The sequence below is a fragment of the Notechis scutatus genome, chromosome 5 (assembly GCF_049901735.1).
Source record: "Notechis scutatus isolate UNSWTSFEM ecotype Mainland chromosome 5, rNotScu1.2, whole genome shotgun sequence".
Lineage (NCBI taxonomy): Eukaryota > Metazoa > Chordata > Lepidosauria > Squamata > Elapidae > Notechis > Notechis scutatus.
The window spans coordinates 13,170,542-13,183,243 of NC_142013.1; the positions used below are offsets into that span (position 1 = coordinate 13,170,542).

Sequence of the window (12,702 nt, forward strand, 5' to 3'; positions counted from 1 at the left end):
CAATGACTCAATGGTGCATATGTATGACTCAAGAGAATTTATTTATTTGTATGCACACACACAAACCACACTAGCCTTGACTATCATTCATAGATTTCCACATGGTGGAACAAAGCCTTGGTACAGACTTCTTAGCCAGCATGGTAGAAAATGCATGCTGTTGATCAACATCTCCAAATATTCATCTTCCTTCACCAATTAAATGTAGAGGTATTTAGTTTGCCAGGATAGCACATAGTACCATTATGATACGTTTAGCAAGGATTAGGTTAGTAGATGTGCTTTCTTCACTACATTTGTTGTATAGCTACACTGCTGGAAATCTATAGATGAGCCCCTCTTTAAGTGTTGACTGAACGAGATTCCATTAAAGGAACCTGCATAAGAGGTTATAGAATATGGTAAAGTTTTGTGTACACCCTTTGAAACATTACCTGCAGATTCCTGTGGCTCCATTAGTAGTTCTTGCAGCTTCTGCCACTAACAGCTCTTGGAAAAATGATTAAGATGAACACATATATAATTCATGGACCTATGCTAGTGTAATGGAATTCTTCTGCTCAAAAGAACTCATTTGTCATTCACTCATGAATGTCCTGGTCTCCAACAAGATTGCGACTGATCGTTGTATGTGAGGGGTTTTGCAACACATAGGAAATAATTCAGAAAAAGTGCTCGGTGGAGCATTGGCCCATGAACGTAACACTTATCTGCATCTCTTTAAAGCAGTTACATGTTTCCCTGGGAACTCATGGCTGCTTTGAAGAGTCGCAGATGAGTCTCTACAAGCTATAAAGCATCTTTTAGGAATTGAATTCAAAGTAACCCTGTTATAGTTTTTTTTTTTTTAGTAATTCTGTGGGTTGGTATAATATAACTTTCCTCTAACTTAGTACTTTCCAAGACTACAGTCCCCAAAGAAATGGATGTAGTAAATAAATGAGTTACCATTTGACTCTTGACTGGAATCAAATAGTATAGAAAAACTTGGATTGTTAACTAATTCAGAATTGGGTGACTAAACTACTTTACAGAGTTAAATTCACAATGGCAGAGTTCACATAACATGCTAAAATGATACCAAGAGGAACAGATTATGTTTTATCACACTATGTGAATGCACCCTTCTTTTCTCCACCCTTCCGGAAAATATGACTCTCCATGGAGAGAACTCTTCTTGGAGAAGAGAATCCAACTTATCTTCTCCATTCTCTATTCCAATGACTGCATCTCTAAGGATCCTTCTGTTCAAGTACTGAAGTTTGCAGATGATAGAATAACAGAGTTGGAAGGGACCTTGGAGGTCTTCTAGCCAACCCCCTCCTCAGGCAGAAAACCCTATACCACTTCAGACAAATGGTTATCCAATCTCTTCTTAAAAACTTCCAGTGTTGGAGCATTCACAATTTCTGCAGACAAGTCGTTCCACTGATTAATTGTCCTAACTGACAGGACATTTCCCCTTAGTTCTAAGTTGCCTCTCCCCTTGATTAGTTTCCACCCATTGCTTCTTGTTCTACGCTCAGGTGCTTTGGAAAATAGCTTGCCTCTCTCTTCTGCCCCTGAGATATTGGAACACTATTATCATGTCTCCCCTTGTCCTTCTTTTCATGATGCAACAGTCATTGGTCTCATTCAAGATGGTGATGAGTCTTCCTATAGATGGGAGGTTGAACCATTAGCCCTGTGATAGCCAGAGCAATCTGGAGCTGAACACGCTTAAAACTGTAGAGTGGAGAATGGATTTTAGGAGGTACCCTTCTATTTTACCACCTCTTACTATATTTGACAGTACAGTGTCAGCAGTAGGATCCTTCACATTTTGGGGTTCTATAATTTCCCAGGATTCAAAATGGACACCTAACATTAGAACCATCATCGAAAAGGCACAACAAAGAATGTTCTTCTTGTGTCTGCTTAGGAAGTTCAGATTGCCCCAAGTTCTGTTGAAACAGTTCTACAGAGGAATGATTGAATCATTTGTACTTCTATAACTGTCTGGTTTGGTACAGCAAGTAAACAACACAAGTACAGACTTCAAAGGATAGTTAGGACTGCAGAAAACAACAACAATTGCAACCAGCCTGCCTTCCATAGAAAAACTGTATATTATGCAGGTCAGGAGAAGGACTGACAAAATATCTATAGACCCCTCACATCCTGGACACAAACTGTTCCAAACTCTACTCAGGATGCTGCTATAATGCATTACATACCAAAACAGCTAGACACAGGGACAATTTTTCCCTTCGTGCCATCATTCTGTTGAACACCTTATCCTATCCTATCCTATCCTATCCTATCCTTTGACAATATGGACCATTAAGTGTAGTCTGATGCATCAACATTTTATTTCATGAGTCTTTTCCTTCCTTATTTCTTTCCTTCCTTCCTTCTTTCCTCCCTCCCTCCCAAAATTATATTTCATCTTTCTAATGCAGGTTCCTCTGTGAATGTACAAAAGATTAAAGGGAATAAATTTGAGAGCCTTTCCATGAATGATATTCAACAGCAAAGTATTAACCGAATTTCCACTTCTGGAAAATAGAAAATGGAAAGAACAAAATTTAAAAAAAAACAAACACAAATTTTCCATATGAGTCACCACAGTGATTTGATGATGGGTAAACCCATAATTTTGCTTTTTTTCCCCTCCCAATTCCTTTGCCCCAAACACAGGCAGGTGGAAGTGAATATTGTAATTCATTAGCTGTGCATCCTTTTGATCACAGCATTGTAACCACAAGAAGGAGGCCTTACAACCAAATTCACAGATGCTTGGAGCAAATATATCAACCTCTTTATTTCATCCCCCTCCTCTTTCCAGCATGACTTTAAAGTAGTATTAATGTGCAAATCTAATACTTAATGGGTCTCTAATAGCTTCTGATTTGCTTGGGAGGGAAATCCTTAGAAATGCCATTAATACGAGAGTAACAAAGAGAATGTTTTACAGGTATCAAAGAACCACTTCTATTCTGAAAATGTGGAGGGTTATTATTATTTTTTTAAAAGAAGCAATATAGCAATATTAGATAGCATTGTGGTCAAATGACTCTGCTTTTATTATCAGAAAGGATCTCTAAAGGAAAAAAAACAACCTTTTAATTGTTACTCACAATAATTGCCACCATATGATGAATGACATAGTGCAGGGGTCTCCAACCTTGGCAATTTAAAGACTTGTGGACTTCAACTCCCAGAATTCCTCAACCAGTCCACAAGTCTTAAAGTTGCCAAGGTTGGAGACCCCTGATATACTTATCAACACAAAAATGATGCAAATGATTTTGGCATTCTTTGAGCCTTTTGGCATTCTTTGAACACTAGTATTCTCCATATAAAATATTTCATGTTCAATCTAAAAGGAATTTTTAATCTATAAACTTTGCACTTGATAATTAGTGTTTAGTTTTCGTGTTATCCTGGCCCGTCTGTTAGCGGCTTCCTTTTATAAGAAATCTATGTGGTTTATTGAATCTATCATCTTTCAAACTACCTTCTACTGTCTTCCCCCAGGTTATACAATAAAATATGAAGGGAAAATATGAAGGAAATTGACATTTGAGTATATTATTGAGAATTAAACTGACCAAGAAACAATCCCTTCCTTCTCCTATCTCCTTTGTTTAGAGAATGGTTAAACAATTGTTTGGTGTTTTTTTTTAGGTCCTTTCATAAATTGAGTTAGACTCATAGATCTAAAAGGAATTTCAGAAGTCTTCTAATCCATCCCTCAAGGCAGGAACATTATACCATCTAGTCAAATGGTTGTCCTCTCTGTTTTGAAAAGCTCAAGTGATGGATATTCACAGCTCAGGAATCAAGCTATTCCACTGAATTATTTGTAGAGATGTATAAAACTTAGCTATCCTGGGTTATGGACCAAGCTGGGCTGGTCACTCAGAGGAATGGTCTAGTAAAGGGATGTCAAACTCAAGGCTTGCGGGGCAGATCTGTAAAAAATTGGTTTTTTACAGTTAATTTGGGAGTTTAGTTGTTGGCAGCAATTCAAAGGAGATAAGGTGGGTGCTTATCTCGGGGGACTGTTTGGGACTCATTACGGGCTGAGAATGAACATAATTCCCAGTGTTGAAATAAAATAAGAGTTGTTTGGACTAAGCGTATGCTTAATTACGGCCTTGGTCAGAACAGGATCTGGCCCGCAATGTGGTCGGATCCAGCCTGTGGGGCCATCCTGGTAAGGGGCTGGCCCATGTTGCTTCGGTCCAGTTTACTTGTGTCGCTTTGGCCTGGTCTACCCAATGCAAAAAGGAAACATTGGGCCAGCGTGGCTTCGGCCCGGTCTACCCAATGCAAAGAGGAAACATGCCAGAAGTTTGGGGAGAAAGCTGGCCACGCCCACCCAGCTGGCCACGGCCGGTGAGTGGCATCAAGCTGGCCATGCCCACCCAGTCAGCCCCCCCCCGAGATCAACCCCAGCCCTGATGCGGCCCTCAATGAAATTGAGTTTGACACCCCTAGTCTAGTAGTTTTGTGGAACTTAATCTTCTGAAACGAAGCAGTTAATATTGTTCCAAAAACAAAAAACAAAAACATGCAGTGTGACCAATAAGGTCTTCCATTTGGAAGATTTCATTTTCAGAAGATTGCTGGATCATCTTTGGAACAGAGGGATGAATTTGTTTCAGATAAAACCTGCAGGAACATTCTGGAGTTCCTAGAAAACCCAGATTTGCAGTTTAGTTGGTTGCCTTTCACAAATTGACTGTTTTAGTGACTACAGTCATCAGGTGGGCTTGCTTCCACAACCCAAGTCCTGGAATGTATCCGCCTACCATATTTATTTTTTTATGGATGCCTCAGGAGGCTTTACGAAGGACCGAGATGGAAATAAACACCATGCGAAGATTCTCGCTTTCCTGTGCAACCTACCAAGCTTCACATGTATTATGATTTCTAATTAAAATAACCTAAAAAATTCAAGCTAGGTATAGCTGGCAACCTGCTGAATTCTGGATAGGTGTGCTAGTGGCATGTTTTATTCAAAGTACATTGGCTCAAGCTTTAGTTTTTAATTACAATTATCCAAAAATGCCCCCAAAAGGATGAATTGTGATGTCCTACTAAATCCATTGTTTCTACTTGCATCATAATGTCCCATACAAATATATAAAGGACAGAGTTTGTACTCTGGTATCACTATACATGTTTTTGTCATGTGTTCCTGTGCATACCTTTGGGCACCAGGTTTTTTATCCCCAAGAAACATGTTCTGGAAATGCCATCAATCTTACCGATTTCAGACAACTCCACCACAGAATGGCCCCCTTGCTGACAAGCAATCCGAGTTTACTCATATGGACCCATAGATAAATAATCACGAAATACAGGTAGTCGTTGACTTACAATTGAGCCCAAAGTTTATGTTGTTAAGCAAGACAGTTGTCAAGTGAGTTTTGCCCCATTTTATGACCTTTCTTGCTACAGTTATTAAGTGAATCATTGCAGTTGTTACATAAATCTGGCTTCCCCATGGACTTTCCTGGTCAGAAAGTGATCACACGACCCCCCCAGGGACATTGCAACTGTCATAAATACATGCCAGTTTGCCAAGCAGCTGAATTTTGATCACATGACCACAGAGATTCTGCAACGACCATAAGTGTGACAAAATAGCCATTTTTTTCAGCGTCGTTGCGACTTTGAATGGTCACTAAACAAATGATTGTAAATTGAGGATTAGCTATTTTAGGTTTTGCCTTGGTGCAAATAGCAGCTTAAGAGGGGCAAATTAAAACATTTGAAAATGACACAGGGTGAGGGAGATCTACCTCCTCCTTTTCTCTCCAATGACAGACTTGATAACATGGGAGATCCGGTTATGGCCCCACACTATCTCTTCTGATTGGCTCTTTAGTGCAACTCAACTCTGTTGGCCTTTGTGTGATGACCCGGGGCATGGCACAAAGGCAACACAGCCAGAATAATAAGTAGGGGGTCTGTTTATTAGCTCCAACTTTGCCCCCAATGTCCCGGTTACCTTCCGCTCTGGAGAAAAACTCTCCCAGGAACCTGAAACAACCTTTGACTACAGATATTCCAGTCCAAAACATTATAAACAGAAAACTTTAAACTATGAATTCAGCAAGACAAGATAAGGTAATAAATCCAGCAGGGCAAGATAAGGAGTTCCAGAAGTGAAGTAACACGGCAGTAAATCACACCAGTCGGGAGGATGCCAGGAACTCACATAACAGCAGCCAACATGAGATAAACTCAATGCTTGCTTCTGACAAGCACCCCTCCCAAACTGTGTCTCCTTTAAACACCATCCCCAGATGTGCCTTGTGAAGGGAATCAGGGCCCTTTTCTCCCTTCGTAAGCCACACAACCTATGTTTCTCTCTTCTCTGTTCTTCCCTGTGTGCCCTAGGAGGAAGAGGGGGTGGGCCTTGGTCTTCCTCTGAACTCCCTCTCCCTTGTTCTACCTCTTCCCTGCTCTGCCCAGCCTGACTTTGCCCTTCCCCAGTTTCCTCCACCACAAGGGAGCCACTCTCCTGCTCCCTGTCAGCTGTTCGTCTTCCTCCTCAGATTCAGACTCCGGAGGAGGCATGACACTTTTGTAAGGCTTTAAAAAAATGGTTGTGCTTCTTAGCCAGGGGCCCTGAATGTATTAAGGGCCCCCCTTTTTTGGCTTTACTGCTAGCTGCTTAGCTAACTTGGCTGCTTTGTATCACAGGTAGTCCTCGACGTACGACCACAACTTAGCCCAAAAGTTATGTTGCTAAGTGAGACATTTGTTTAGTGAATTTTGCCCCATTTTACGACCTTCCTTGCCACATTTGTTAATAAGTGAATTGTGGCAGTTGTTATGTAAGGAACACGATTGTTAATTGAATCTGTTTTCCCCACTTTGCTTGTCAGAAGGTCACAAAAGGGGATAACATGACCCAGGGACAGTGGGACTGTCATAAATATGAGTCAGTTGCCAAACATGTTCGCTGACCATGGGCATGCTACAATGGTCTTAAGTGTGAAAAAATGGTCGTAAGTCACTTTTTTCAGTGCCACTGTAATTCTGAACAGCCACTAAATAAACTGTTGCAAGTTGAAGCACTTATTTTGAATATTTTTTATTGTTTTTATAGTTTTGGAATTGTCAGCCACCCACAGTCATTGACTGACATGGGTGGCTATAGAAACGGAATGAATAAATAAACATGTTGCAGGATTTTACTTATGCAACTCTGCAACGGTTCTAAAATGTGTTTTGTGAACACGGTCCTGTTTCCTGACCAAATTTCTGATTTCCTTCAATGGTCTGAAGGAAAACTGAGAGAATCCAGACTAGAGAGGAATGTTATGTTCATCAACTTGCTATACGTGCTGTAGCATTGGAAGCAAGCTTACACTTTGCATGGCTGTCCTCATCATTGAGAAAAATTTGGGGGAGCTTGTGTGCCTTTGAGTCATTGTTAATTCCTGGAGTCTGCCTGGATTTGTCTTTGCAGTTTTCCTGCCAAGATTTGGGAAATGGTTTGTCACTGTCTCCTTCCTAGAACTGAGAGTGAATCACCCCACCGTCCCCTTGCTGGTTTCATGATTAAAGCAGGACTAGAACTCATGGTTTCCAGCCTGACGCCTTAACCCAGGGGTCTTCAAACTTGACCGCTTTAAGACTTGTGGACTTCAACTCCCAGAATTCCTCCTCCAGTCATGTTAGCTCAGGAATTCTGGGAGTTGAAGTCCACAAGTCTTAAACTTGCCCAGTTTGAAGACCCTTGCCTTAACCACTCCACCAAATTGGATGGAGGCCTAGAAACCAGGAGACTGTGAATTCTAGTACCATCTTTGCCGTGAAAGCCAACTGGGTGACTTTGGACCAATCCGCAGGAGACGGTGAGTTCTAGTCCCACTTTAGGCATGAAAGCCAGCTGGGGGACTTTAGGCCAATCCCTTTGATTTAGCCTAACCACCTCACTGGGTTGTTGTTTTTGTGGGGGACAAATCAATGCAAGATAACTATATTATTATTATTAACAATATCAATAATATTATTATTAAGAGAGGAACGGGTCTAAAGTACTGTTATCTCGCATTAAGTTGTCACACAGCAAGTTGTCCCATGGCGAGTTGACCCCAACAAATTGGCTGCGGTAAGTTGTCCTAGACCTCCTAGCGGCAATCCTTTCATGCCTCCTAAAGTCCAAATCATGTTCCCAGCAGCTACCACCAGCCTGGGAGGCAGTGGTGGGATTCAACCTGTTCACACCGCTTCGGCCCGAACCGATTGTTAAATTGCTGGCTGGCCCCACCCCTTCCAGGGGTCCTGACATGCCGTTTTGGCTCCCAGATAAGTGCAGGGAGGCCTACCTATCCCAAAACGGGGTGTGGGGTGTGTGTGTGGCACCCCGCCTCGTGGCCCATTTTTCCTTCCAGGAGGCTGCAGGGAGGCCTACTAGGCCCAAAATGGGGTGCAGGGATGCAACCAGCCTGTGGCCCGTTTTTGCTCCCAGTGGGGTGCAGGAGGCCAAGTGCTGCCTGTCACACCCCCTGGCCACATCCACCATGGCACGCCCACCCAGCCGCTCATTAGGGTAGAGAACCGGTTGTTAAATTATTTGAATCCCACCACTGCTGGGAGGTGTAATCCTATGACGCCCTCTAAGACAGAGGGCAACCTATTCACCTCCCTGCTTAAATTTGCGAAGTGTCATGCTAATCTGTGTGCTTCTTACTACTGCAAAACAGCACTACTGAATTTGGGGCTCCAAAGTTTTCACCACCCACCTCCAAAGAAAACTCCGGTCTTTCAACCATTCTTATTGTTCAGAACCCGAAAGGAAGAAGGCCAGACAACATGGCCGCCCAAATCAAGTAACGCATCGTGAGAGCTTCCCACATTTAATTTGTGCTGCTGTCCCCGACTCGATGGATGAGAAAGGAAAGTATAGGAGAAAATCTTACCATCTGATTCTGTGGGCCCAGGAACTGCAGTGCTGAACCAGGTTGGCTTTGTAGCATTTTCTGGAGCATGATCTTTTGCTGTAAAGCTAAGGGTATGTTGGGGGGCCGTTGGAGATGCTGAGGTTGGGCCGAATGTGGCTGCTGCTGCTGCTGCTGCTGCTGCTGCGAAGTCTGTGGTTGAACCACTGAGTTAGACAACTGTTGGGATGATTGCTGTGCATAGTGAAGAAGAGAAGGTTTATTTGGAGCTCCCAAGCCAGAAGACATCTGCTTGTTGGCTTGTTCCGAGTTGAAATGAAACAAAGGCTTAATACTGTTCTGAGATTCCTCTAGTGACACCTGATTGTTGCCAACATAATTTCTGGGGATGTCTTGAGGCTTTCGGGGCATTACCATGTTGACGGAACTTCCCTGGGGCATGGAGTTTGGCCGGTAGGAGTAACTGTTCATGCCTTTGGATGGAGTCCCATTGACTGGGATGCCGGACATTGCAGAACTCTGTGGGCTGAACTGTTGTTGCTGGTGGAAGGATGGACTAGACATCTTCTCCTGCACAAAGGATCCAGAAGACGGTTCTGTAGATGACAAACCGGGCCAGGATGTGGCTGGTTGACTTTGCTGGCACTGCTGAATCAGAACATGCTGTTGCCTGTTGGCTGCTATTTGCTTTAATTGCTGGGCATGAGACACTTCTTGCCAATTGGCCAGCGGCCGAGTGGGGACCGACGTCCCTTGAGAAGGAGTGGTCTGAGTCTGAGGTATTGAAGGAATGGGAGATGAGGTGGACATAGCAGCACCGGGCATGGTGAAAGCCGAGTCTGTGGAAGGAGGCCTCATCTGAGGGGATCCCACCGAAGGTTGGCTCAACCCCGGTGAATACTCTTGCTTGATCACCATCTTGTCCATCTGCAGGGAAGACGATTGGGCAGGGGGACCTCTCTGGATCTGCTGACCAATATCGATGTTAAAGGGTTCGTCTTGCTTGATGGTGGCGTTGATCATGTTTTCTAACTCAAGATCACTCATGGGGGGCACAGAAATATTACTCAGTTCATTGAAGAGCTCCTGAAGTTCTGGGTCCATCAACTGTTCCCCTGTGTCTTCTCCATATCTGTTAGGATAAACACTGTTCTGAGATGTCTGGGTATCCATATGTTTACTACAAGAGATGGTCTCCCCGGGTTCCTTTTTGACCTCTTTTAGTGTCATGTTAAACATCCCATTTGCACCAGAATGACTGTTGCTGGTTGAGTTGTCCATTTTCCTTGGAGCACCTTGACCAACTGAGAATGATCCCAACGCTGACTGGTTTGGGCAACTGTTACCACACTGGCCACGTCCCATGGAAAGGTTATTATCACCACCTCGGATTCTCTTAATATCCAGGAAAGTGTTGTCAGCAATGCCATTCGATCTCTTGTTATTGCCTGGTGTCAGATTCACCACCAGTTTTCTCTTCAGGGAACCCTGGAGCTGAAAGAAGAAGAAGAAGAAAAAAGGATTCTTTCACTGGAATTTAAAAGATAATAATGTGATTTTCCAAAAATTAGTCATGTCTGCCCACTGACACCCAAAATGACTAAAAACAATGGCATCTGAAAGACTAACATAGTTATTACAACATACCCATTTCAGATACACAGATTATTATCCTAAAACAGAAATGTTATATAAATATTTACAATTGGAGGGAGGATAACTAAAACCTCTTTAATGCCTATAGATAAATAAAGGTAAAGACCATTAATAAAACATTTATTGGGTATGTAACAATGTGAAGCTTGTAATTTGATTCTAGTATTTTCCCAAAGGGGATATTGTAGCAATTTTTTTTTATCAGTAGAATACAATAATGAAACCTTGTTCTTACTGATACAGGGAAGTCCTTGACTTATGACCACAATTGGAGTTAAAATGTATGTTGCTAAGCAAGGCAGTGGCTAAGTGAATCATTCCTGATTTTACAACCTTTTCAACACAGTTGTTAAGTGAATTAATGCAGTTGTTAAGTGAATCACATGGTTGTTAAACAAATCTGATTTCCTCCTTTAGGTTTGTTTGCTGGAGGTTGGCTGGAAAGGCCACACATGGTGATCACATGACCCCAGGACACTACAACTGCCATAAATGCATGCCGATTGCCAAGCACCTGAATTTTGATCACATGACCATTGGGGATGCTATGATAATCATAAGTGCAATGATTGGTTGTAAGTCACTTTTTTCAGTGCCATTGTAGCTTCGAACGGTTGTAAGTTAGGACTACCTGTTCTGAAGATCTACCAGAATTTCCTCTGAAATCCACGTAATACTGCCGCATAAAGTGTGCAAGAACCCATATTTCAGTCAAATGGTTATGGTGAGAATGCAAATGAAGCTTCATTAGTTTTTATGCATATTGTTTAAACTTCAATCACAGTGTTATGTCACCTATCCTGCAGAAACACCTGGCTGTAAAGGACAGCTCTGAAACCAGCCCTGTAGGTTCAGAGTCTAATGTTTAGTTGTAACCAATGAAAGGTAGCAATAGTTACAAGATTATTAAGCCAACTCTTAAGTTACAAAATAGCAGAATAGAAAAACAGAATAACAGATGGGACCTTGGAGAGGTCTTCTAGTCCAACCCCCTACTCTTAAAAGTCTCCAGTGATGGAGCACCTACAATTTCTGGAGTCAAGTCGTTCCACTAATTAATTGTTCTAACTATCCAGAAATTTCTCCTTAGTTCCAGATTGCTTCTCTCCTTGATTAGTTCCCATCCAACTGCTCCTTTGTCTTGCCCTCAGGTGCTTTAGAGAATAGTTGATCCCTTCTTCTTTGTGGCAGCTCCTTAGATATTGGAACACTGGTGTGTCATGTCACCCCTAGTCCTTCTTTTCCTTAAACTAGACACACCCATTTCCTGCGACTGTTCTTTGTATCTTTTAGCCTCCATTCCCCAATCATCTTTGTTGCTCTTCTCTGCACTCTTTCTACAGCAGGGCTGTCAAACTCCCGTCTTGTGGGCCAGATGCATCCCACGCTGGCCACACCCATGCCCGGTTTCGCGAAGGGGGGAAAAAGTTCCGATACATCACCTGACGCTACCGTGACGATGCGAGTTTGACACCAGCGGTGGTATGCTACCGGTTTGGACCGGTTCACCTGAACCGGAAGTTAAAAAACAAACCCCTCCCACCGATCAGCTGAGAGGAGGAGAAAAATCCTCCAATGATCAGCTGAGAGGAGAAAGAAGAGAAAAGCACAAGATTGGCTCTCCCACCTGCGCTTCTCTCTATCCTCTCAGCTGATTGGTGCTGCAGGTCTCAATTGGTGTGGGGAAAGCTGTGTGCCGGTGTTAGGCAAAGCACACCCACCAAACCCACGCTCAGCGAACTGGTGGTAAAACAATTTGAATCCCACCACTGTTTGACACCCCTGTTCTAGAGCCTCAACATCTTTTTTTATATTGTGGCAACCAAAACTGGATGCAATGTTTGAATATAGTTTCTTTGGGGCACATTCTTTCCTTCACTTAAACCTGGTAAATTACATCCTTCCTTTTCCTAATACTATTTACTCTCCTTTTGTGAAAGTAGGATGACTTTCTAAGGCAAGGATTCTTTCTGTCCAATGAGAACGCTTCCCAGCTACAGAAGTCTTACCATGACATATTGACATTCTTCTCAGAGTTCATTGTTAATTTGTGATAAAAACCAAACAGTATCTTTTCCAAATGTCGGGACTGAGATTTGAAAAATAACAATAAGGACTGATATTGATCACAATTCAT

The 12,702-nt window shown here is 42.5% G+C and overlaps 1 protein-coding gene across 1 annotated transcript in view; it reads right to left on the reverse strand.

The window, feature by feature from the left end:
• Window positions 1-12,702, reverse strand: part of MAML2 (mastermind like transcriptional coactivator 2) — a 209,491-nt gene that overhangs the window by 43,573 nt on the left and 153,216 nt on the right. The window contains exon 2 of the mRNA XM_026675598.2: window positions 8,931-10,403. Within this exon, the coding sequence (XP_026531383.2) occupies window positions 8,931-10,403 (1,473 nt within the window). The remainder of the gene's footprint in view (window positions 1-8,930; window positions 10,404-12,702) is intronic.